The 22,909-nt window shown below is 40.8% G+C and overlaps 1 protein-coding gene across 2 annotated transcripts in view; it reads left to right on the top strand.

Annotated features, from left to right (window-relative positions):
- The window catches only part of LOC137563536 (uncharacterized), a 57,216-nt gene extending 36,487 nt beyond the window's left edge, over window positions 1-20,729 (top strand). For both annotated transcript variants that reach the window (XM_068276118.1, XM_068276119.1), the window contains 2 exons: window positions 10,368-10,590; window positions 17,147-20,729. In XM_068276118.1, the coding sequence (XP_068132219.1) occupies window positions 10,368-10,590; window positions 17,147-18,732 (1,809 nt within the window). In that variant the 3' untranslated portion in view covers window positions 18,733-20,729. The remainder of the gene's footprint in view (window positions 1-10,367; window positions 10,591-17,146) is intronic.
- Window positions 20,730-22,909: the final 2,180 nt, after the last annotated feature.

The following is a 22,909-nucleotide window of genomic DNA, read 5'->3' on the forward strand; positions in this document are numbered from 1 at the left end:
TAGCTGTATACAGCTGTTTCCAACTGCCCAAAAAAAGCATGCAGCAGCTACATCACCTGCCAACAGTAAAAATGTCACCGTGTGATGTCAGAATGTAAATCAGGGATTTAAAATATTTTACAATGGGCAAACACTGACTAAATCATTTATACATAATTATTGTAAAATGAAGCACTTTTTTTATTACATTATATTCACTGGCGTTCCTCTAACTCTTCCTGTACTGGAAACAATGAGACTCATATCTGTGCTACTAATGTTCTATTTCTTAGCTGTACTACACATACATATCATTCTCATACGTTTTTCACTTCAGATTCCCTTTAATTGTACTTTAAGTGTAGGGACTGTAAAATATCACAGTTCCATGAAATCCACAAATGTAGGCAAAAACCACTGTTATTGAATAGGTGAAACGGTTGGGTAAGTCAGCAGGTAGCAATGATTCTGTTATAGTTAAAGTCTTTTGACATGTTTACAATACTTTTTATTAAACATTTTTCTATAAATGTTTTTTGATTGTGGAATGCATCATCTGTGTTTCCATTAATCCTTATGGGCAAATGCTTGCAAACTAAGGTTCCATTGGAAAATGTGTAACTAGGGGAACATGGGGGCAGCCATCTTTAGCTTTAATGAATACTGACTGCCTGGCTGTTATGCTGATCTTTGGCTCCTGTATCTCAATGAAGTTTCTCCTATATTCAGATCATGTGATACCCCAATTAGAAAAAGTGTCTTCAAAACTGCACCACTTCTCCCCCATTCTAGATGTTTTATTACTCCTGTAGAATGAATTCATCTCTGATTGAAGGAGACTCCTTGGCATCATATATATATATGTTACGGCCAGAACCCGAAGTGTGGCCACTTCTAGTTCTGGCCGGCCACTTCGGGTTCTGGCCGGCCAATATGCGAAGTGGCCGCAGCGCTGCGGCCAATGTGAGAAATGTAATGTTTACAGCCGTCTCGCCCGGCCAAATTGATGACAAACTTGCTTAATTTTAATGAAATGTAGCCGGCGGCAATGTCATAGAATAGATGAAGCCGCCGGCTTTCGCGCACTGCCTCTCCCCGATCCCCCCTCCCTCCTCTCGCCGCCTCCCATTACAATACGTAGCAGCCGGGCGGGGACATGCAGCCGGAGAGTCGTTCGTCGCAGCAGGGGCAGCAGAGCGGGGGAGGCTGCAGACATCGCTTCTGCCAGCACCCGCTCTGCAGGAACGGCAGGATTCCCCTGCCGCGACGAACGACTCTCCGGCTGCATGTCCCCGCCCGGCTGCTATGTATTGTAATGGGAGGCGGGGAGAGGAGGGAGGGTGGATCGGGGAGAGGCAGTGCGCGAAAGCCGGCGGCTTCATCTATGACATTGCCGCCGGCTACATTTCATTAAAATTAAGCAAGTTTGTCATCAATTTGGCCGCGGCGAGACGGCGTCAACAAAACATTTCTCACATTGGCCGCAGCGCTGCGGCCACTTCGCGCATTGGCCGGCCAGAACCCGAAGTGGCCGGCCAGAACTAGAAGTGGCCACACTTCGGGTTCTGGCCGTAACATATATATATATATATATATATATACACACACACACACACACACACACACACACACACACACACACACACACACACACACACACACACACACACACACACACACACACACACACACACACACACACACACACACACACACACACACACACACACACACACACACACACACATATACACATATACACATATATATATATATATATATATATATATATATATATATATATATAAAAAGAAAGTTGAGAGACGCAAGACCCAACACTCTGGATGAGCTTAAGGCCGCTATCGAAGCATCCTGGGCCTCCATAACACCTGAGCAGTGCCACAGGCTGATTGCCTCCATGCCACGCCGCATTGAAGCAGTCATTTCTGCAAAAGGATTTCCGACCAAGTATTGAGTGCATAACTGAACATAATTATTTGAAGGTTGACTTTTTTTTGTTTTAAAAACACTTTTCTTTTATTGGTTGGATCAAATATGCTGATTTTTTGAGATAGGAAATTTGGGTTTTCATGAGCTGTATGCCAAAATCATCAATATTAAAACAATAAAAGGCTTGAACTACTTCAGTTGTGTGTATTTGAATCTAAAATATATGAAAGTCTAATGTTTGAGTACATTACAGAAAATAATGAACTTTATCACAATATGCAAATTTTTTGAGAAGACCCTGTACATACGTACGTACATATATATATATATATATATATATATATATATATATATATATATATATATATATATATATATATATATATATATATATATATATATATATATATATATATATATATATATATATATATATATATATATATATATATATATATATTATATACACATCAGAGATGAGCGAGAACGTTCTATGCTGCATTCCACCTTCTTAAACCTCTGTATCCTTTAGCAGGACCATCCGCTGTGAAGGCAGGAGAGTAAGAAGATGGAACGCAGCTTAGAAAGCATCGGAAGGGAGGCAGAGGCTAGGTGAGTTAACTCTCGCATACCTCGCTCCTGCCTCTCACATACTGCAGGGTAATCTCGCTCATCCCTGATGTACGGGTGGTCAGCATGCGAACTATCCAGCTAACCCACACTGCTATGCAGATTTGAATTGTGTAAGTGCCTGGCTGAAAGGGTGTATGGACTCTACATTTTCTATGCAAACATAATACAGCCAGACATTATATCGCTTGAAAGCGGAAATGTTTTGCATATGGTGCAGTTTCACACTGAAATGATTTTTAACTGAGATGTTCCTGGCAAAGTACAGCTGTGAATCACCAGATTTGCTGCTAATTAGTTAATTTTCAGCAAGGCGTACAATTTGAAATATTTGGCTTGTTCTCTTAATCGCTGCTAATCAAATGCTTATAGTGAGTTGTACAATGTGTTTTAGGAAATAAACGTAACACACCAACCTTATGTCTCATTTATAATGAGCACTGCTTTACCTGCTAGAAAGCAATGACAGGATGTGACATAAACCATTTCCGTGGATACAAGGAGCTTGGCAGCCTTGTGACAGAGAAGAATTGTATGCACAGCCTAACTATCAATTACGAATCCTCTCTGTGCACTTCCTGTGTCTAACAGGCTATGGTGTCATCATTTCTTGACATGACTTTGTGCTGCGTAGGTATTGCAGCGAGAAGCAGAGATTGCTGCTCATTAGTCCTGGATTACTGCTGTTGTGAGTGACAGTCTGTTACCCACTATAGTCCTAAAACCTTAAATACTCAACTCTCCTGGTAGATCAGAGGGTTTCACACTTCAGTGATGTGGCAGATTGTCTATGTAACTTATATAAAGTACGTTATTATTAATTGTATTGCAAAGCATGAAAAAAAAACAGGTAAAATTATAATAAAACTCTTATCTGTTCACCAGGAAATTGGCTGCATGTTTTGCGGTTTGTCTTGCGTATTAAGAATTGTTTTAGTTTTTCCTAATTTATGAGCACAAGCCTAGAATCCATATGTGTCAACCTTGCTCTTTCTCCCATGTGTGCTGTCCCTTTAGTGTAATATTATGGTAAAATCCAGCTATATAATATGACAAGCTAGTTTGGCTTCCCCAAAGATGGCACATAAGATCTGGCCTTGTATAATAAGACCTATTACAGGGAGGCCCGACTTACGAACGGCCCCAAATTGCAACATTTTGAATCTTTAAAAACACACGATTGGTTTGCACGATGGCCAGGGGCCCCGGACCTCTCTCACTGGCCGGGGCCCCAAGGCCAATATGCAATACCTGGAGGGGAGTGCAGGTGGGCCTGGACCTCTCACACCCAGGCTCTGGACCTCTCACATCCAGAAAACCCACCAACACTGCCTCCATACTGAATGCTAAATTCAACACACACAAGCAATAGAATTTAGCATTCAGTATGGAGGCAGTGCTGGTGGGTTTTCTAGATGTGAGAGGTCCAGAGCCTGGGTGTGAGAGGTCCAGGCCCACCTGCACTCCCCTCCTGGTATCGCATATTGGCCTTGGGGCCCCGGCCAGTGAGAGAGGTCCGGGGCCCCTGGCCATCGTGCGAACCAATCGTGTGTTTTTAAACGTTTTCTTTCAGCTCTAGGACATGGCGGACAGGTGAGCGGTTAGGGAGGGACCCCTGTGGGAGGGATGCCTGCACAGGGCGGTCCTGCTAGCGACGCAATCTTGCGATGGCGTCCAACTGAAGCCTCCCACCTGAATGCTAATGGCTGCTAGATGTGGTATGGCAGGTAAAGGGTGTATGACAGTGCATCCTGATTGGCTGACGAGCACCTGCTGACCACTTAAATGTAGCTGGATGCATGTATTGCTGTGTTCTATTGCTTGTGTGTGTTGAACATTTTGAATCTGTAAGAACAAAGAAACGTTTAAAAAGAACGTGTCATTTTTGAGAAAATAAATTTTAAAAAATTCTAAGAAAAAAAGTTTTTTAAACTGGTAAAATGACATTTTGCTGTGGTACGCTATACTATATAGTAAGTTTCACAGTCTGCATAGCCATTTTTTACATTTTAAAGCAAACTTGTGATCCAGTGCTGGTATCCTCCGGAAGTTTGTGTCTGCATCCCAGTCTGTGAATGAGCGCAACTGCACTACATAACTGAAACTGGCACATTATGATCATCATTGGGACAGAAGGAGATGCAATAGGGTGTAGAAGGAAGCACAAAGAGGCAGAGGAGGTACAGAGGGCCACAGTGGAGGCAAAAGTGGCACAGAAGGGGACACTGAGGGAACAGGGGGGCAGAGTTTACACAGAGGGGGACACTTAGAGATGCATGGGACAACAATGTCATAGTGTTTCGACTCCTGGACAGATTCAGGTTAAAGGGAACTCGAGGTGAGAATAATATGGAGGCTGCCATATTTATTTCCTTTTAGGCAATACCAGTTGCCTGGCTCTCCTGCTGATCCTGTGCCTCTAATACTTTCAGCCATAGACCCCAAACAACCATGCAGCAGGTCGGGTTTCTGACAATATTGTCAGAACTGACACGATTAGGTGCATGCTTGTTTCTGGGGTACTTCAGTTCACTACTGCAGCCAAATAGATCAGCAGGACTGACAGGCAACTGGTAATGTTTAAAAGGAAATAAATATGGTAGCCTCCATATCACTCTCACCTCGTGTTCACTTTAAGAACAAACCTACAGTCCCTGTTGTTGTTTGCTAACTTAGGACTACCTGTATATGTATTACTAATTTCATCTGATGTGCGTAAAAGATAATTAGGTATAACATGCAGTGAGTGTGTAGTAACATCAGTAACAAGTTCAGATGATCTGTACAGCCACTAGATTTCGGTTGAAGAGATCAGCAGCACCACGTGGATGTATTCAAGCTCTTTATTGCATAAATATAGCGCCCAGGGACAGCGACAGACGCTGTTTCGGAGACAAGCTCCTTTCTCAAGCTGTATAGGCTCACTCAAAAGAGATAACAAACATAAAGGCATTTATATACAGTTTCAATAGGGTCACATGGACCAATCAGATAACATCACAATACAAAAAAGCATAAGTATCCAATCACAGGGCAAAGCATAATGAGAGGACCTGATGGGAAACAGATATGTAAATCAGAAGCCGTTATCACAGCATGATTTGAAAAGTGTCATAACCCCAATGGCCAATCAGCACTTACCAAGTCAGGAGGACCTGATGGGAAACCACAGCAATGTCATAACGCTCCTCCCAATCTCCCAGGGGGCAATGCGAGAAGCGTACTGCTGAAAACGGAACGAATGACGTCATGACGTCATCCGTTTCCGTGCGTAAAAGCGTCCTAGCAATGCGTAAAAATGTACGCATAAGATTCTCAATAGCATCCATGCGTAAAAGCGTCCTAGCGATGCGTAGAAGCGTACGCGTACATAAAGGTCTCCGTGCGTAAAAACGTCCAAACCACGCGTTTTTGTCTTGGGTAAAACTCTGGTGTTAGTAATCGGGGACCCACAAGGGCATTACCAACCCCACAGACAGGATCAGTATCTACCAACCATTGTCTTTCCTTTTGTTCTTTCTTCAGTGGAATGTATCTCACTCATCTCTCCAATAGAACAGATGACTACTGCTGCCCAAAACTGTTACCAACAGTTGTTTCCAGGAGCAATTTATTCAGCATGTATGCATATCTGAAATATCAGTTCATATGCAATTACTGAAGAGAGTGTGTGTGTGTGTGTGTATGTATATATGTATGTATATGTATGTATATATATGTATATATATATATATATATATATATATATATATATATATATATATATATATATATATATATATATATATATATATATATATATATATATATATATATATATATATATATATATATATAATGTGTGTGTGTGTGTGTATACACTCACACACTCACACACTCACTCATTCCTTCCCTCTTACTAGACTGGGTACCTGACCTAAGGCCTAGAAACTTAGTTACAGGATGCCTAGATACTGCCAAAGTGTGTGAAGTGTGTGTCCATGCAAAAAGGGTGTCTGGAAAAAAAAAGGCACGGGATATAGCCAAAATTATAAGTTTATAAAACAGTATTTTTCATTTCTATGTCAAACGAAAATCTAGTGCTAAATATGTTGAATTAACACTAATGAAATGGCAAAATACCGTCTATACGAGAAAACGATATTTACACTTGTAATAAGAATAGTATTAAAATTGTAGATAATACAGGTACTTTACTGAAATTATACCTAACTGTGCTCTCACACAGAACTCTCCCTATACCTATCCCTAACCCCTAGAACCCCCTTGGTGTTTATAAGCATAGTTTAATAAATTGTATATGTTACATATATTGTACTGGGACTATACCTAAGTCTACTCTCACACAGAATCCTCCCTGTACCTATCCCTAAACCCTAACCACCCCCCTGGTGGTGCCTAACCCTAACCATCCCCTGGTGGTGCCTAACCCTAACTATCCCCACTGCACAAACACCTTTACACACATAGAAACAATAATATATTTGATACCGTAAAATACTTCACTACAAATAACATGAATAGAATAATTTATATATTTTTAATACAGTAAATAGCCTTACAATCACGTAAACATTTAAAATATTATGAATAGTAAGTTATAGATTTGTAATAGAATAGCTTTACAAACACGTACACATAAATATATTTTAAATAGAAAAAGTTGTGCGGCGGGTCAGCGGGCGGCGGGTGCGCGCCTGTGTGGTGACACTGTGGCGGAGAGTGGGAGGGGAGTGGAGGAGAGGGGAGGTGGGAGGAGAGGAGGGAGGGGAGTGGAGGAGAGAGGATGGGGATTCGACACAGACCTAGAGCCCGATTTTAAACGGGCTTAGGTCACCTAGTATATTTATAATAGAATGAATAGCCTTACAATCACGTACGCATTCAAAATCTTAAAATAACGGTAATATAAAAAGCGATATGTTAGTAAGATAATAAATCTGAAAACTATAATTTGCACATTGTAATTCTAAAAACAAGGGTAATGCCAAAAACAATATATTTTGTAATACAATAAGCTTGAAAACGATTATACTTATGAAAACGAAAATGTACTTATTACACTCCTGAAAGCAAAATTTGAAAACAATAAAATAAGTTAAACAAAGTAAAAACATGTTTGTAATAAACCTTATTCTGTAAAGAAAACTTTAGTTAACACGATCCCTGCAACCGCTATTTCTCAGGCGCTGAAATGTACTCTCAGGCGCCCAGTAGCCGATATTTTGCATAGCAGCCTACAGTGCGCCGTTTTTGTCCACTAGCCATATGCGCCCTTTTTTCCTGCTTCGTTTTTCTGTATATACAGACACCTGGGTATGATTGCATAGGACGTTGTAGGAAATAGGACAACACTGTTAAAAGAACTATGTACATCTTATTAAGCTAATGTTAAACATTAACCCTCTAATTTACTTCCATGCATTTGCTGTAGAAGAAGTAATTTCTGTAAAGCTATTTTGTAAGCAGTAGCTTGCTCACAACAAGAATAATGACTCTCATTTGCTAGTTATGTCATTGTCATTTACCTGCTCAAGGAATTCGTGTGTAAACAAGCTCTGAAGGCCTGACAGTGCGTACGTGATACAAGCACAGTTCCTAGAATAACAACAAAGCCTTAAAAGGAATGTGCTACCCTAGCCACTAATTAACAAAATGTTGTACATAACTCTTCTGTAGCTATAAAACATTGGTTTCTTCCACTTGTCATGGGCTAGTGAGCTGACTGACCAGTCATCAGTTACCCTGTCCTTGGAATGCCAATTTATATCTATGAACTTAAGCAGCACAGTTCATTTTGCCTGCAGAAGTCAGGTTACATTTCAGTATCCGAGCACACACTCTGTAGCTTGGCTACAAATGTTGCCTAACGTTTGCTTTATTTGAGAAAAGAATAGTGTTACTTTTTGTTCTTTTTCATTTCAATAACAGATTACATATTTGAATGTGTGCAGTGGTTTTCTTATTTTAAGTTTTTAGTCTGCATTCTGTGTACACTGTTCAGCTGAATTTGAATCTGTTATGCTTGTATGTAGAATTTGTGTTAATACTACTCAGGGCCTTTTTCCACTAGCTGCGTTTTTGCCCAAAAAAAATGCATGCATTTGCTGATTCTTAAGTGCAGCCTGATTAAAATAAGAATCTTGGGTGGCCTTTTCCAACTGCTGCGTTCTGATTTAAAAAAAAAAAAAAAAAAAAACGCAAACGCATGTCTGTGTGAAAGCAAGAAAAAGCTCAAAATAAATTTGATAGTATATTGTCACCTACTTTTTGGCACTTTTTCCATTTGAAAATTGCTGGAAAGTTACCGGTATTATAACAAGATTAAAAATGATCTAGGGGAAAAGGTAAATTGTATATTGCCCATAGCGTCTGAACCAAGCACTACCAGCAAATTCTAGGGCAACTGATGTAACCCAATGGGAAGTCTGACAGAACAAGGAGCCTTTTGGGAGTCAAAGGGAGTAGATTTTCTAAAATTCGACAGTAACAAGAACTGGTGCTTTGGTGACATCTCCACTGAAAATCTGAGTGGCATCATGGGATACCTGTAAACATGCTAGAGATCCAACATTCCATTAGTTGAACTTTCTCCTGAGGTTTTGAACAGATGTTTTCACGTCTTGCCAATAAAGCATACCTTTTAGCAGCTACCAAGCAAAAAAGCACTCAAGTTATACCAAACTTAAATTTAGAACTGTTTGGAGTGCTTTTCAGAGCCCAGTTCTTCCAGATGGATAGTTGGTCAAATGTACTACATTTAATTTAGAATTAAATTGTGATCAGCCACCTCCATTTGATAAAGTTCAAGCCTGTGAAAAGGGGTAATCGTGCTGTTTCTACAATATAAACCTGTACAGAGGCCTGTTGAGTGAAACAGGTTTTAATCTCTGAACTGTTGCTTTGAAACTTTTATTTATTTTTATTTTGTAGGAAAATTTTAAATGGTACTTGCAAATGTAAATGCAATGGCCACTAAATGGACAACGCCAGGGCCGTTTCTTGGGCAGGGCGACTGCACTGGGCGCAGACCAGCAAGTAGATGAAGGGGGGAGCAGGCAGAAGGACATAACCGTTAGGGAGCTGGTGACACGTGGTGCAGCCAAATGGAAGATTACCAGCGCGATCACCTTCCTTGACTCCTCCTAGGCTGCCTGCGTCAGACTTCAAGTTATCATCATGTCACCACCACGTGATGACACCTGATGTCTTGTAGCGGTACTGCAGGCTGTGAGTGCGCAGAACCCATGGAGGAGTCGGCTTTCCGGGCTCTCCTCGCCTGGGTGTTTTCCTGCTTCCTCCTGGATGAGCGGCTGGTCACTAGAAAGTAGGCAGATCTACTTGTCACCTGTGGCTGTGTTTCTGTTCCTAAAGAGTAAGGGTTCCCGAGTCCACAGGGGGTGGGGGGGGGCGCAATTTTTACACCCTCGCCCTGGGTGCAATTTAGCCTAGAAACTGCCCTGGACAAAGCACAAGGTGGTTTAGGAGTACGGTTTTAAAAGTAAGAAATTTAGTGATACTGCAAGACATTTTACACACGGCACATTAAATAACCTAGGAACCTGAATGCATTAATATCCCTTTTGTTTATGCACTCACTTGTTTTCTGGAATATTACACACCCATTTAGAGCTTCATAAAGCTACCAGAACAAGTATAACTGCTGTGCTGTATATGGAAACCTCTAAAATACCTTTTGCTGGGAGAAATTAATGAGTAGAGTAGATACTTTTTTTATTTTTTTTTTTTTTTTTTATTTACATAAGACAATGGGCGTTCTTTTTTTAATCTATAGCTTTTCTTTTCAGGATAATGAAAATCTTAGAGATCTAACAAATGAGGAGAAGAATGTCCTTATGTTTTTCGAGGAAACCTTGGATGCTTTTGAGGATGACACTGACGAACCCCCTAAGTCTCGCAATTCAAGTGTTGGCTATTACTCACCCAGATCACTAGAAGATAGTCATTCTGACAGTGATGACATCATTGACCTAGTGCAGACTGATCATCATCATGTTGGAGTTTCACCAGGTATGATATTGATTTACATCTCAGTGCTGTGTTTGCTCAATTAAGGAACCCACTTGATGATACTTGGGACAATGGTTTTTAGTACAGTGCTAAATATTCACAGTGCACAAAACTAGATATAGGACCTAAGCAAATAGGTGTCAGATTCAGCAGTGCAGCGTCTCGCTCACATGCTCTTCTGCTAGTGAGCAGAAAAGCATTTGGCAACCTTCAGTGCTTTACATCAGCAGTTTTTGACCCCTGCAAGAGGACACAGGAGCTTGCTGCCTATTCGGTCCTGGAAGCCACATGTACCTTCTGGTACAGCAGGTTGGTAAATGGCACTGGTGGAAGCCTGTAGTGACTTGCACCTGACACAATTGTTCATGATTGTCTTGGTTGCAAATTATAGCATTTGTGCATAGCTTAAAACTCTGGGCTCCTGCCTTTACGAAACAATTTAGTACTAATAATGGATGCTGAGCAACATTGTGCCACCAACCAATACTGGGTTCTTAGTAACGGAAGGCACAAACTGGTGATCATTAAAGGACACCTGAAGTGAGAGGGATATGGAGGCTGCCGTATTTATTTCCTTATACATAATACAGATTGCCAGGCTGTCCTGCTGATTTTTCAGGCATTAGTAGTGACTGAATGGCACACCTGAAACAAGCATGTAACTAATCCACTCAGACACATCTGATCGGTGTGCTTGTTCTGGGTCGGTGGTTTAAAGTATTAGTGGCAGAGGATCAGCAAGGCAGCCACGATATGTATTGTTTGAAAAGAAACTAATATGTCAACCTCCATATCCATCTCACTTCAGGTGTGCTTTAAAGATTAATAAAAGCTTATGGCTAGACATACTTTCTGCTAATGTTCTACACTTAGGCCACATACACACATCAGACTATAGTATCTGGAAAATGAAAGATCACAGACCAATCTTACCCCCCTTCATGTAGTATGAGAGCCACACCTTCACAGTCTTTTCTATGGAGCTGAAGTCCCCATCAGAAAAAAATCTTTGCAAGATGCTGCACACACAGATGCTGTACAGACACAAAAGATCAGTATCTGCAAAAGATCTGTTCCTGCCAAAGATCCGTTCCTGCAAATTGCATTCATAGTCTATGAAATCTGCAGATCATCATACACACCTTGTATAACTGACATTCTACTGCAGATCAGACAAACATCTGCAGATCTGAAAATCCATCCTGGTGGATCTGATCTGCAGATGAATGTCTGTTAAACAAGGTGTGTATGATGATCTGCAGATATCATAGACTATGCATGCATTTTGCAGGAATGGATCTTTTGCAGGAACAGATCTTTTGCAGATACTGATCTTTTGAATGTCTACAGCATCTTTGTGTGCAGCATCTTTGTGTGCAGCATCTTGCAAAGATTTCTGTCTGATGGACAGTTCAGCTCCATAGAATAGACTGTGTAGGTATGGCTCTCATACTACATGGAAGGGGGTAAAATTGGTCTGTGATCTTTCATTTTCCAAAGACCATGGTCTGATGTGTGTATGAGCCTTTAGGCCTGTGTGGTTTATACCTTCATTTTGTGCTCAAGGTAATTAGCATTTATTTGACTTTAATACTAATCCACCTCAGAAACTGTTTTAGATATAGGCCTCGATTCATCAACACTTAGCAAATTTGTTACCAGTTTGGTAAAATACCGAATTTGTTAACTTCATTTCAGGATTCATCAAAGTTATCTACAGCTGTTAGCGAACATTCGGTAACGATTCGCTAAAACAGGATAAAGTGCAATTCATGAAAAAGAAAGTGGGCGTGGTTTAGCGTTACATTTAGGATTAGTTATCTCCTTCACTGCTCTGTCGTTATTCCTGTCAGATCATTGCTGACAGAGAAGATGGAGCCATTTGAAGTGGTTATGTATCAGCTGAGAGTGATTCAAAGGCGCAGAAGGGCAAGAATAAGGTCTGCAACCATATAAATTTTTAAGAGAATAGATTTATTTGCTATAACACGACATCTGCATTTCTCTTGAATCATCTTGTAAGAGAACACAGGCAGTGTCAGGGTTAACTAATTTGCTAGCTGCACTATAATTTTTTAGAAAAGGCTCCTATCAAATTGTGGGAGTGTCCCAACCACTTTCAGAATCCTGGTCCAGGTGTAAAGCCCTATTCAGAATGTTGCTACGTAGTGCTCAAAGGACTGCCTTTTACCCACAATTCCATGGGAATCTTATGGCCTTGTGTTAAAGTACCACTGTAAAATGGAAATATCGACACGTTACCGAATTGTTATCGAATTCACACCGAATGAGGAAAAACCTTGATGAATACAACTAGAAATCGCTAAACTTAGAATTCGGTAATTTAACAAACTGGAAAAAGTTATCTCAAAGAGAATGATGAATCGAGGCCATAGTAACCAAAATGAGCCCTGAAAATTGTCAATTACATTTTTCAATAATGATTCAGAAAACTTCTTGCTGAATGCCACGTCACCCATCCAGTGCATAAACTTAAGCGCCCAGCACATTTGCCATGCCCTAACTGAAAAAGCAGTTTGACATTCATACATCAAAAAAGGCGCTGGGGAAAAACTACAAGTACAATTTTGGCAATACTGCTGTTATTCTACTATTTGGAGCTGGCTAATTAAAGTGGATCTGAGATGAACTTTTACTCATTGCATAGTTGTTCCTTTCCTATTGTTTATAGGGCATTCCTCAAGCCAAATACTTTTTTGTTTTAATACTCTAATTCCCTATACACTAAGCAAGCCTAGCCCTCAGTTTTTCAGAGAGCCTTGGCAGTAGCAAGGGCTCATGGGAGCTCAGTCTGGGCAGGAGGAGGGGAGGTATTATTAGCCAGATAATTCAGAGGCAGAGGGGAGGAGGGAGGAGGAGGGGGATTAGTTATTTTCCATAGAAGATACAGATAAGCTTGCCTGTTTGTAATGTTTACAAACAACATGGCTGCTGTCATTGTATCACTGGAAGAAATAATCATATTCTATTGAAGATGTTTGCAACTAGATTTGCTGTGTAAACTATCTAAACTTTAAATAGGATATATAGACAAGTTACTTCTTATAGTTAGTTTTTCATCTCGGAGCCGCTTTAAGATTATAGAACATTAGTGATTTTTCCAATATGCTTTACCTGACCTTGCTCTTGCACTAACCCTCCCTATATCTAATCCTGAGACTAACCTACCACTCTCAGCTTAAACGTACGTACACATGCCTGACTTTTCCGAACGACTTGTTGTTCAAACCGGTTGTTTGAAGGACAGTTGGACGTGTGTACGTTCAGTCGTTAGACTGATAGCAGCAGTTTTGACTGATCCGCTTGGCGGATCCATTGGACTAACTGTCGTTCAAATGACAATTAGGTCCGTACTTGTGTACAAATGACTGGGAGTCATTTGTACAAATAATGGCCATTCAAACAGTCTTTTGATCAGTCGTTTGATCTGGTCCATTGTTCTATCCAGTCCATTGACCATTCAAACAACATGTAAATTAGCTGACCTTAGCATATCAGATGTATTGTCAGTCTGTGTGTAAAAGATGTTTGAACGACTTTTTGTTTTGAATGACAAGTAGTTCAAACGTCCAGTTTGAACGTCAATCGGGCGTAAAATCAGAAGTGTGTACGCACCTTAAAACCCCCTTACTTAATCCTAACCTAAATTTACCACTATCTAAGACGAACACCTACAGACTTATCCCATCACTATATCCCTGCTGCCCTGCTGCCCCTATCGCTTTGGATTCATCCAGCACCTCTGGTGCCCACATTTTCCACTGGGTGCTGCTAAAGCCGCAATTACTATTGCCGTCTGTCAGCGCCCAAATCTCCTGCTCTAGTTTGTTACAATGTGGGCCTCTAAACTTCAAATTTGCTCATACTTCTTGGACATGTGAAGTCCTTTCCAATAACAGACGACGTTGGTTGGACTGAACTCTTGACAGACTCTTTACACTGTCCAGGGCAGTTTCTAGGCTAAAATGCACCCAGGGCAAGTGTGTAAAAATTCTGCCCCCCCCCCATGGAGCCAGTTTATAGGTGCCACAGTATAGGTAGCCAGGCATAGGTGCCCCAGTATAATCGCCCCCAGTATAGGTTAGATAGGCAGGTGCCCCCAGTATAGGTTAGCTAGGTGGGTGCCTCCAATATAGGTAGCCAGAATAGTTGCCCCGGCATAGGTTAGATAGGTAGGTGCCTCCAATACAGGTAGCTAGTAAAGTTGCCAACAGTATAGGTTAGCTAGGTAGGCGCCCCCAGTATAGGTTAGCTAGGTAGGTGCCCACAGTATAGGATAGGTAGGTGCCCCCAGTATAGGTTAGATAGGTAGGTGCCCCAGTATAGGTTAGATAGGTAGGTTCCCCAGTATAGGTTAGATAGGTAGGTGCCCCCCCCCCCCCATAATGGATGGGGGGGGAGTCAGCTTCTCCCTGGGGCCGCCCTCCGTGCTCCGCCCCTCCGCTGCAGAGTGAGTGCAGCAGGAAGCACTGTATACAGCAACTCGCCTTCCTGTGTTTCACTTGCCGCTGGTCTCCTCCTCTGCATAGACGCTTATAGACACTCTACTTCCTGTGTGCGCTGTATACAGTGAGTTGTTGTATACAGCGCTTCCTGCTGCGCTCACTCTGCAGTGAAGGGGGGAGCACAGAGGGCGGCCCGGGGGAGGAAGGGAGGGAAAGGTTGGGCCGCCCTCCCCACAGCTGCAGCTCCCCCTCAAACACAGCGCCCCCTCCCCCAGCGCTCAGGGCGGCCACACGGCCCTAGAAACAGGCCTAGGTTCAATTATACTGCTGCGCTCTCCAGTCCTGTAAATGAAAAACAGACTCCACATAGGGTAATATTGTTCAGTCCTTTTGCTGACTCTATTCCAACCCCTAAAGGTCTTTACTTTATTTAGTTTGGGCATTGAAGAACGAGACCAGATCTGGAAAATTATCAGATTAACTCCGAATTTTAACAGTGAGAATAAAGTAAAGTCCCCACGAGGCTTTTTTACAAATCTCTGAGGATCATGTTGTTGATTGGATTCCCACAAAGCGCAGTCTCCACCTGTGTAAAGAGGTGGCATACGTCTGGTGAGCAGTTTGGCATGCATTGAGGTGGATTGGCACTGATAACGGGTGTAAATACGGAGGCACGGTGTTTGCAAAAACTGAACTGTTTTCTGCTTGAACTGTATTACCCTATGTGGAGATTATCTTTCTTTACAGAAGCGATTGGATATGAGTATAATGCTATGCTTAAGACCCACCTGACAACTGAGGTGGATATAATCTGGTGAGCATCTAGTGAGAGGGGATGAGGGAGATAGATGTGATTTATCACCTGGGGAGCCCGGAACACGGGTGACCTTTGGGGGTTGGAATAGAGTCAGCAAAAGGACTGAACAATATTACCCTTTGTGGAGTCTGTTTTTCATTTACAGGACCGGAGAGCGCAGCAGTATAATTGAACTTTGACATCCATTAACTGGACTTTCTGCAGCAAACCCATTGACTGTTGAGTGTACTAAGTGGTAACTACTGTATGAACTCTGGCGCAGTGTTTATGATTTGACTAGAAACAGGCCTGACACTGTCCATACTGCTTGTTCATTAAAATTGGCTCTGCAGAGCCCCAATGAGTCTTCCAAGTGACAAGGCTGTCCAGATCCCCCCACTTTCTATTAGGATACAATTAAAAGGCATGATTTAGTTTCTGAAGTACTCAAGTGACAAGATCTACAATAAGGTTTGCTAAAAGGCTGGACTTCTTTACTAAAATGGAAGGCTGTCATTGCTAATCCCATATTAATTTGGTGCTTCCCTCACTGTTGATCTTTTGGCTGTAGCATTTTCAATCATCACTGATTTAAAGGAAGCTTGAAACTGCTCAAGTCAGGCCATCTGCCCTACATACTTGCCTTTCCAAGAACATCAGCATATCAGTCAGATGACCAGTAGGTTTTTTTTTTGTTATTTTTGGTAAAATTTTAACAATGGCCGCCAACATATTTTTCTCACTACAAAATCCTTTTAATAGGTTTAGTAGTTACAAGTTCAGATAAATAGCAGAGTGTCCGGACACGAGGGTCAAAAAAGAAATTCTCTTTAAACAATGGCCCCAATTCACTAAAATCATGCTGGAGATAAGGCAAGAGAAAACTTACCACCACACATCGATCTTACCTTATTAAGGTGTAGAGATACGTTTTCACAGTGAGAGAGTTATCTTATCACTTCAGTCCTTAAGTTACCTCCTCTGTATTTTCACATGCAGTCAATTAACAGCCTGTCTTTAACTTTAGAATTATGGAATTATTTTAAGGATTGAAGAGTTAATTTTAGAGCTCTCACCTTAACTTAGACAGAAGAGTTAACTTTAGGTGTGCCTGAGGTAAAATGTTTCCTGAATACTACATGCCTTATTACCATGGTGATAACGCTAGAATAGTTATTAAAGACAGGAGATGAGCATAGTGAATTGAGGCCAATATCGTAAAAGTAACTACTGACTAGGTAATTAATTGTATTTGTGTAATTGTGAAAGTAATATCATCTTTCTTTCCACTTAGATTATGACTCTGGACCGAACACCAATGGTAAACATTACCAATATGACTCAAGAATATCAGAGCCCACCAATTCTGCAAGTGCACCAGTCCCTATCCCATCTAGTAGAGCACAGAAAGATGAGCGCAGGTTTTCTCCTGAGCCACCATCCGACCATATTAAACTTCTTGGTGCTGTTCCCACTCCTGTGGTCATAGCACAGAAGATTTCTGAGAAGAAAACTGAGCTTGCACACTTGGCATCCCCTCAAGAGGAGAAGTCACCAGAACCGAAGAGGAGTATTGCTACCTCACCAATAAGCGATGATCATTTTGTATTTCCTTCTCCACCAAATGGCAAACTGAACCGTTTTCCAAACAATATAAGTGTTAAACAAGGTGGAAAGCAATACAATAAAACTATTGCCAAAGCATCTGTCAATGTACAAGAGCGCAAAGCTCAAGTTCTGGCCCATTTACATGTACCAGGATTACTTGGTGAGGAAATTGATGGAAAAAATGGCAAACCATTGATTCGGAAGACATCCTTTCGGGATATGATCTCTGAGCAAACCAGATATGAAGCTCTTACCAAGCTCGGTTTGGTTAAAGAAATCCCAGTTCAAGCTGACATACATTCTAGCCCCTGTACCTCTCCTGTTTCAAATAGTCAGCACTCTTCAAATTTTTTCCCATCCGAACTGCATAGGAGACTTTCAAATGAAAGAGTAAGTGCCAATGGTCAACATTCAACAAAGAGTCTACACTTAGATTCCAATAAAAAGAACCCATATGAGCAAAATTACAACAGTAGTCAGAACTTATCAAAGTTTCCTGTAGACACAAGGAGGAAACTTTCAAAAGAGCAAGATCATACAGATGCTCAACTCCCAACAAAAATTGTATCTGAAGAATCAAATAGAAGATTGTCCACTGAGCAGAATTTTAACAGTGGCCAAAACCCATCAAGGTTTTCTATGGAAATAAAGCGACGACTTTCAAAGGAGCAAGATGATAATGCTCAGAACACACAAAACAGAAGTCAGAACTTATCAAAGTTCCCTGTAGACACAACAAGGAAACTATCAAAAGAGAAAGATAATATAGATAGTCAACTCCCACCAAAAATAGTATCTGAAGAATCAAATAGAAGATTGTTCACTGAGCAGAATTTTAACAGTGGTCAAAACCCATCAAGGTTTTCTCTGGAAATAAAAAGACGATTTTCAAAAGAGCAAGATGATAATAATGCTCAGCACACACAAAAAGTTATGCCTGAAGTACATAAGAAGCTTTCCAATGAGCCTGAGTCTATCTCCAATATCTTGATGAATGATCCTAGTCCTTTTATTCCTTTGGGGAAATCTGTTGTTATTAAAGGCGAGACCGTGTCAAATCCTATAGATAAGAGTAAACGTCACAGTACCGTCTATAGTAACCGTGAACAAAAGCAGCCAAATACTCAACAGGAAATAAAGAGAACCTCTTCTATTCCAAGACCTACTGGTCTTAGGCCTCAAGGGATTACAGTGCAGTTCTCTGGACGTAATGAGGAGAATAGAAAGGATGCTTTGAGAAAGCTTGGCCTCCTGAAAGAATCTGGACAGTAAAGCCATGTAGTGAACATGACTTGGTTATGGGTAACATACTGAACAAACAGTTGACTGGTGACCTCTAAAGGAGTTTGCTATTGGATACTGCAGCCTCGTATGCATTCAAGTATTCTAATATGAAGGTTAAGATGTCCTTTCCATTACACCACCATTACACCAAAGGAACATTTATTTAAAACCAAACAAACTGGGAATCCTAATGGATGTATAGACTCCATTTTGCTTTAGACCAAAGCATACTCTTGCCCTTGCATGTGTATTAACTGGTAGAGACTAAGAAACTTAAAGTTCTATTTATTTTATATTGCATTCTATTTATGCCATGACAAAGACAGTTGCTGGAGTACCGCTTAATGAAGCTGATTTATTTTTGCAGATTAAAATTACCAAACGTCTATGTATAATGTGTATATATGCAAATATATATTCCTTTACTTTTGTCCCCCAGCTCAAGTTACACAATGCTCTGTGAAAAATATTTGTTCAGTCATCGATAGTTCTCAGTATAAATTTGGAATGTTTCTAATGTCATTTGATCCTGTTCTCACAATTGTTGCGCATAGAGTTGATGATACAGAGGTTACTGTGTTATCCAGAGGAAGAAAAAATGTTAGGTACATTGTAGTACCTTCCGATTAGTTGTTATAGGTACATGTAAACAAGTCTGTTCTTGTGGCATTATAATCCACTGTAAATCTCCTGTGGTCTTTCATATGCTTTCCTCTTTGAACACAACATTTACCAGGATGATCACTATAAAAGAAGCTTTTTGCTTTAAAGCTTTCACCCTTTCCTTTTCAAACCCGAAATACAAAGGACTTTTTTTTTTTCTCAGGAAGGCTCTTTATAATAAGACTTCATTATAGTTAGCATCTGGCTTTGATTGAAGGCTACAAGAAAGGTAGAGATATTACTGATTTTTGTTTTTAGGCTTTGTACACCAGCAGGGGCATAACTAGAGAGAAGCAGCCCGTGCGACTGCTAGGGGGCCCAGAGCTGTAAGGGGACTTCGAATACTACTTTGCTCCCTCTGATACAGAGATCCATCCTTCAGATCAGGTGTTTTTGTGGCTACGCTTGTTATGGGTGTGAAAATCATGATGACCATACTTGTTTTATGACCTTTGCAAGATAGTTCACAGGCTGTGAGGGTCACAAGTGGTTGGCAAGTGAAAGGGTGTAAACATTGGGGGGCCTCATCAAAGTTTTGGTGGGGGGCCCGATTTATAGTTATGCCTCAGTCTTAAACAAAACATAACTTTGAGGTATAATAGTAAAATTACCTCAAGCTACCACTTCTACGTGATGTGAATGCTAGTGTACCACTGTATCATTGCTCCAGAGACCATACTACTTGCTCGAGAGAACATTCTACTGCTTCATATACAAAGTAGCATGATGGAATCTTCACGGTCCTAAGGAAGACTCCTTTAAAGGGACCACAAGCTGCTTATTTGTTAATTTTGGAATCTTCCACTGTGATGGAAGCCATTTCTGTTGGATATAAAAGGGCTTAGGTGTTCACAGTGGAACTGCTGCCCATGACAGCTAGTCAGATTTTTAGTTTTTTTCAAATATAATTGTATTTCATGTTAAAAAGCAAACTGGACTTTAAACATTGCAAGAAAATTCATATTTTTAATCTTCTATATTTTAATATAACTGTCATTAGTATGATTTTTATTATTTTGCTCTGATGCCATTTGTGGTATGGGAAGAACAGGAATCTTTTGTGCCTAACTTTTTATTTTCTATGAATATAAACATTTGTTGTAATTTTATGAAATGAACATTATAGCCATACATACATAGAATATGTAATTTTTCCCACTGGTAACTTTATTTGGCCAAATTATTCATGATACGGTATGGTTATACTAAAGATTTAGCATAGCAAGAAGCACAACAGTGTTCTACAGCCATACATCATGCTGGTATTTGGTTAGTACTGTTATCTGTCTTTATTTTCTTTAAATAAAAAAGCGTACTATAAATGTGTCTGTTTTTCTATATGGTGTAATAACTCAAGATCTCCAATTGTCTTATTAATACGTATGTATAAAAATGCCTAGAACCAAACTACAAAATACATTTTCAGCACCTAGCAAGTGAAAATGTGATTGAATTATTTTTTTTACTATTATTGGAAGCTGAAAGCAAGAAATATATAATTTTTGTGCAGACTGCAGAACTGTGCCGATTATTTGGGACTGCTATAGGCCGTAATGAGATTTACAGCTATAGTAGCACTCAAATTAGAAAAAAAAGAGGTAATTCGGCCGCTGGCAATAGCCGGTGCGCCAGAATTTGTCAGCGGCAATTTTTAATGTATGCACTTTATTGATGAAGTATGAAAAGTCTTTCTGTGAGAAAGATCAAGTTGAGTAAATAAGGGCACATCAAGCTAAAATAAACCTGAAGTCAGAAAAATAACCAAAAAGTGGGGTGCTTAAGTGAACGGGAACCCCTGCCTTGTGTGTATATATAATATAGAAATCAATCTCAAGGCAGAGGCGCTGAACTCTTTCTTATCAAACAAAATGTAGCTTTTATTTCAGCAGCATAAGAATATGAAAGCAAAAATATGCACTTCCAGCATACAGTCACAGGCATCAAACAAGGAAAATAAACATCAGCTCTGCCGAGCTACGTGTCTGGTGTCCTTTATAAATCTCAGTCAGGAGTTACCCTGTCTTTGGGCTGTACCGTTATAGCCCAGAGAAACATACATTCACTCCAGCATCTTCTGTGTAGCAGCCTCTCCACTGTGGAACACACTCTGGCCCTCTGAGCCACTCACTCTCTCCCAGCTTGCATCTGCTCAAGATAAATGAGCCAAGCTTTCCATACATCAACAAAACCTGATCCATGGAATTTGGAATCCACCCACCCTACTCATGAGGATTCCCATATAAAAGAAAAATATTAGCATGGGGGGGTGGGGATTATAGGCGTGGGGAGGGTATAGGGGAGTATACAGCTCATGGGGTGTTGAGGATATAGGTGACAGTACAAATGGGGTGGTGAGGATATAGGTTTTTGTTTTTGTTTTTTTTTAAATAACCTGGATGAATACCTAATACAAGTGGTGGACTCATGATTAATCAGGAGTGCTTACTCGTGATTCAAATGAGGCTTAATTGCCACAGATGCGCGGCTGGATAAGGGGTTATTTACCCATAATGCCGCCGTCCTGTCTGTGCTACAAACAGCTTGTAGGTCACGTTGGAAGCCTCACTATGTGTTCTTCCTCCTTCAAGCCGGAAGGAGGAAGTGCACATTGGTGGTGAGGCTTGCAACGCATCCAATAGGATGCCTGCAAGCTGTTTGAAGCGCAGGCAGGATGGCGGCATTATGGGTAAATAACCCCTTATCATCCAGCCGCACACCTGCGGCAATTAAACCTCACTTGAATCACAAGTTAGCACTCATGATTACTCGTGAGCCCATCCCTGCCTAATACTACTGTCTGGATGGCACACATGGCTTCCTAGTTATATCTAGGGACACAGTGGTTATCTAATACTACTGTCTGGATGGCACACATGGCTTCCTAGTTATATCTAGGGGCACAGTGGTTATCTAATACTACTGTCTGGATGGCACACATGGCTTCCTAGTTATATCTAGGGGCACAGTGGTTATCTAATACTACTGTCTGGATGGCACACATGGCTTCCTAGTTATATCTAGGGGCACAGTGGTTATCTAATACTACTGTCTGGATGGCACACATGGCTTCCTAGTTATATCTAGGGGCACAGTGGTTATCTAATACTACTGTCTGGATGGCACACATGGCTTCCTAGTTATATCTAGGGGCACAGTGGTTATCTAATACTACTGTCTGGATGGCACACATGGCTTCCTAGTTATATCTAGGGACACAGTGGTTATCTAATACTACTGTCTGGATGGCACACATGGCTTCCTAGTTATATCTAGGGACACAGTGGTTATCTAATACTACTGTCTGGATGGCACACATGGCTTCCTAGTTATATCTAGGGGCACAGTGGTTATCTAATACTACTGTCTGGATGGCACACATGGCTTCCTAGTTATATCTAGAGGCACAGTGGTTATCTAATACTACTGTCTGGATGGCACACATGGCTTCCTAGTTATATCTAGGGACACAGTGGTTATCTAATACTACTGTCTGGGGGAGCAT

The sequence above is a fragment of the Hyperolius riggenbachi genome, chromosome 3, assembly GCF_040937935.1.
Source record: "Hyperolius riggenbachi isolate aHypRig1 chromosome 3, aHypRig1.pri, whole genome shotgun sequence".
NCBI classification, from domain to species: Eukaryota; Metazoa; Chordata; class Amphibia; order Anura; family Hyperoliidae; genus Hyperolius; species Hyperolius riggenbachi.